This window comes from Malus domestica, chromosome 15 (genome assembly GCF_042453785.1).
Source record: "Malus domestica chromosome 15, GDT2T_hap1".
Taxonomy (NCBI): domain Eukaryota; kingdom Viridiplantae; phylum Streptophyta; class Magnoliopsida; order Rosales; family Rosaceae; genus Malus; species Malus domestica.
Window position 1 is genome coordinate 977,461 of NC_091675.1, and position 4,053 is coordinate 981,513.

Below are 4,053 nucleotides of genomic sequence, written 5' to 3' on the forward strand. Positions count from 1 at the left end.
TAAAACTTGGAGCATTGTTTCTCTGCCAAAAGATCAACGTGTGGTTGGGGCAAGATGGATTTACAAGACAAAATTTAACTCAGATGGAACCATCCAGCGGCACAAGGCAAGGTTAGTTGCAAGGGGCTTCACGCAAACCTACGGGGTATATTACAAAGAAACCTTTGCCCCGGTGGCAAAGATGAACACAGTTAGAGTTCTTCTTTCGGTGGCTATCAATTCACAATGGTCTCTACATCAAATGGATGTAAAAAACGCTTTTCTTCATGGAGAGTTGGAAGAAGAAGTGTACATGCGCCTACCACCTGGTCATGAACGAGAGAAGGAACAAGGAGTAGTATGCAAGCTTCACAAGGCCATCTACGGTCTCAAGCAATCTCCAAGGGCTTAGTACTCAAAACTAAGCTCTGTCCTTATGTCATCCGGTTTTAAACGAAGCAATGCAGATTCTTCAATGTTCACTAGGCTTGGCACACATGGAAGATTGGTGGTACTTGTTTATGTTGATGATCTCATTGTCACCAGAGATAATCCAGAAGAAATCAATGCTCTCAAAGCCACCTTACATTCAACATTCTCAATCAAAGATCTCGGCAGACTTAGATACTTTCTCGGAATCGAAATGGATCAATCTCCAACGGGGTTGTTTCTAAATCAACAAAAGTACGTTCTCGATCTTTTAGAAGAAGCCAATATGATGCATTGCAAACCTGCTAAAACACCTCTACCAATAAATTTCAAGCATGAAACCTCAGGCATCCAGCTTGAAAATGCATCGGAGTATCAAAGGTTGGTAGGAAAACTTATCTATTTGACTATAACTCGACCTGACATTGCTTATGCTGTTAGCTTTGTCAGCCAGTTCATGCATTCTCCCACATCTCATCATCTGCAACTAGTTAAAAGGATCCTTCGATACTTAAAAAGCTCAATGTCTACCGGGATTTTCATGCAAAACAACGGACACTTCACCATTGAAGAATACACAGACTCTGATTGGGCAGGCAACGTCCTCGATCGCAAGTCCACAACTGGTTACTGCACTCTTGTAGGTGGTAACCTCGTCACGTGGAAGAGCAAAAAGCAATCCGTTGTAGCTCGGTCCAGCGCAGAAGCTGAGTACCGTGCAATGGCATCTACTGCATGCGAACTAATTTGGCTAAAGAGTTTGCTACATGATCTTGACATCATCTCTTCCAAGCCAATTCTCCTCCACTGTGACAATCAAACAGCGATGCATATTGCTGCCAACCCCGTCTTTCATGAACGAACAAAGCATATCGAGGTTGACTGTCATTTCGTCCGCAACCAAGTCCAGTCCAAGCTGTTACAAACTGTATTTGTACGCTCCAGTGATCAACTAGCCGATGTGTTCACCAAGCCCCTTCCTTCTTCTCAACTTGATCGTATTCTCTTCAAGCTTGGATCCAGAAAATCTCTCGATCCAGCTTGAGGGGGAGTATTGAATATTATTGAATATTCTTTAAACCCTAATAGCTGTATTGAATATTCTTTAAACCCTAATAGCTGTAAAGCTGTGTTAAGCTAGGGTTTAGTGAGCTGTGTTATTCCCTCTTCGGTGTAAAGCTTGTTAATAGCTCTAAAGCTTGTGTTAGAGAGTGTGGAGGTCATCATACTCTCATGCTTGCTTAGCTGCCATTGTCCCCTACTCTCCTCTCTCTTTCCCGATTATTCTTCTATTTATGCTTAATCTTGTAACTGTTTTCATATAATGAAATATACATTAAGGTTTTCTATAAGTACAGTACCATAAGGGCGATATCGTTTCAAGTTAGAGGAGGAGAGATCCCAAAGTGCCACCATTGCGTCTTCTGATGCAGAGACCATTAGCTTACAAGTTACAACCAGTGGAATAAGAAACAGCATTACACTGCAAACAAAATTAGGTCCAGGAAAAAGACCGACAATAACACGAAGAACAATACTTATATTAGCATTAATACGGACCCATGCTAATTGAAGATTTGCATATACCACATCTTTGTAAGTAATATATGATTATGCACTGGCTGTAAGACAGACCACAAATCACTTTGAGAATCAATTAACTTGGAAGCCAAGTTATTGGACTCTTAAGTAATTCCATTTACAAAATAATTGACGACTCAAAATTGGTCTAACACTGGCGCCAAAATTTTGTGAAAATAACGAACGACAACTTTATTCATCAGTTTAGATACAAAGTTACAAACTTCGCAATTTCGGTAAAAAAAATACAAAAGAAAATTTAAAGCACAACTTGATCGAAATTACATGTAACAAGTAAGCATTTTTAGCTAGCTTTTTTTTTGTTTTTTGTCAACGAAAAAAAATGTACCTTATATTATACACACTGTAAAATGTACCTTCAAATTTCTCAGTAAATTTTAACAAAGATGCCCTCACTTGGAATTTGCTGATGAACCACGTACAAAATGTAGTATCCGGAAGGCGCGAGATTTCCCGAAGGTGGCGTCGTCACTTGAGCTTCATACGTTGTTGGCCCTACCTGATGTGTGTTCTCTGCACCCAGAACCAACAACCTTTGATTCATCGAGAATGAATGCGTGCTAAATGGAGGAGCCACCATCGTCACTGACACTGAATTCATTGCAAACCTGCCCGCAAGCGAGAATTGAACGGTTAACTTTCTTCCATAACGGATTTTGGCTTGGTTTCGGGGCGCAATGATTGTAGGACGCAAATCCGCATATTTAGCATCGAGATACTCAGGACTAAATGCCTCTAACCTCAATTCTGTTGGGAAAAGCACGTTGCTGCCAAACTGGTATTTGTCGTGGGGGTTACTACCTCCCACGACTACTCTACCGTCACGTACCAATAATGCTGAGGAATGGTACATTCGCGGTATAGTCGTAGGGTTTTGTTGTTCGAACCGTGACCCGATTGCATTATCAGGTTGGTACACAACTGGGTTGAGAACGGGATTACGCCCGATTTCCCAACCCGCAGCTCCAGACGATGCACCGTTAATGATTAAAACAGTGCTGTCAGGGAGCAATATCATGTCACCCATGACCCTGGCTTGAGGCATGGTTTCAACAATCCACTGTGGATTAGGGTCCGTTATTTTGATCCGAGCGCATGTGTTTAGAGCTTCCACAAAAACACCCTTATTTGCCTGGGAAAAAGACCCTTTTGGAGCTCCACCGCAAACCAAAACCTCAGCCTCAACAGCTGGAGCCGTCAAGTTTTTTAACGGCAGCAACACGGCTGAACCCGTGCTAGGGTAAGACCTCGGGTCGCCGCCGGGTATTTGCGGGTAGGTTTTGACGACGGCGTTCTTCACGTAATCCAACAAAATAGCTCGATTGTTAGCGAAAATAAATAAGTTGCCATCGGGGTTGAGAAAAACAAAAGGGTATAGATTGTTTTCTTGGCCAGGGTCATTGGTCTGCGAAAGGAACGGCAAGCTGTAGACATTGCTTGTAGACTCGGTCTTCGGAGAAAATTCATAGTTGAACTGCCCCCTGCCGCCAATGATAATCTCGCGTCCATCGGGCAGCATATGATTAGTGGCGTACCAACGGCGAACGGCTAAACCGTCCACAGTTTCTTTCCAATCACAACCCGTGCAGGGCGTGAAAACTCTAACGCGGCGCTCTCCACTGTTGAAGCCGCCGGTTTGGATTAAGTTTCCGTAGGCGTCCATTGAACCGGAGGAGCACCAGACGTCGGACAAGACCGTGAGCGGGCGGAGGGCATTGGTTTGGACGACGAACTCGGCGGAGTGGGCGGTGCAGTCGTTGTTGACACAGTTACCATTGGCTAAAGACAAGTTGGATTTGCCGAAGTCGGTGCGGTCGAACATGACGATGCGGTCGTTTTTGAAGAGCTGCATGTGCATGGCGGAAATGCCAACGTTTTTCAACACTTGCCATTTGCCACCGGCAGCGTGGGCCGTCAGAACAGAGAAATTAAATGTTAACAGCAGAAGTGAAAGATCAATGAGACTAATTGTCTTCATTCTTTCTTAGATTTTGCTTACGTACGTGGTCTTTTTGAATCTCTTAATTTGTGCTTTTAGCTTTG

At 43.4% G+C, this 4,053-nt stretch overlaps 2 protein-coding genes across 2 annotated transcripts; one reads left to right on the forward strand and one right to left on the reverse strand.

Moving 5' to 3' along the window:
* Positions 1-454: 454 nt before the first annotated feature.
* On the forward strand, positions 455-1,453 carry LOC139192298 (uncharacterized mitochondrial protein AtMg00810-like). The gene has a single exon (XM_070814196.1). The coding sequence runs from the start codon at positions 455-457 to the stop codon at positions 1,451-1,453; it is 999 nt and encodes a 332-aa protein (XP_070670297.1).
* Positions 1,454-2,155: 702 nt separating this feature from the next.
* On the reverse strand, positions 2,156-4,053 carry LOC103413831 (aldehyde oxidase GLOX1-like). The gene has a single exon (XM_008352273.4). It carries the CDS (start codon positions 3,986-3,988, stop codon positions 2,378-2,380), a length of 1,611 nt encoding a protein of 536 aa, XP_008350495.2. The 5' UTR covers positions 3,989-4,053; the 3' UTR covers positions 2,156-2,377.

What these genes read in the sequence shown, in the direction of transcription:
- LOC139192298 (XM_070814196.1), top strand. Translation starts at nt 455, where the DNA reads ATGTTCACTAGGCTTGGCACACATGGAAGATTGGTGGTACTTGTTTAT.
- LOC103413831 (XM_008352273.4), bottom strand. Translation starts at nt 3,988, where the DNA reads ATGAAGACAATTAGTCTCATTGATCTTTCACTTCTGCTGTTAACATTT.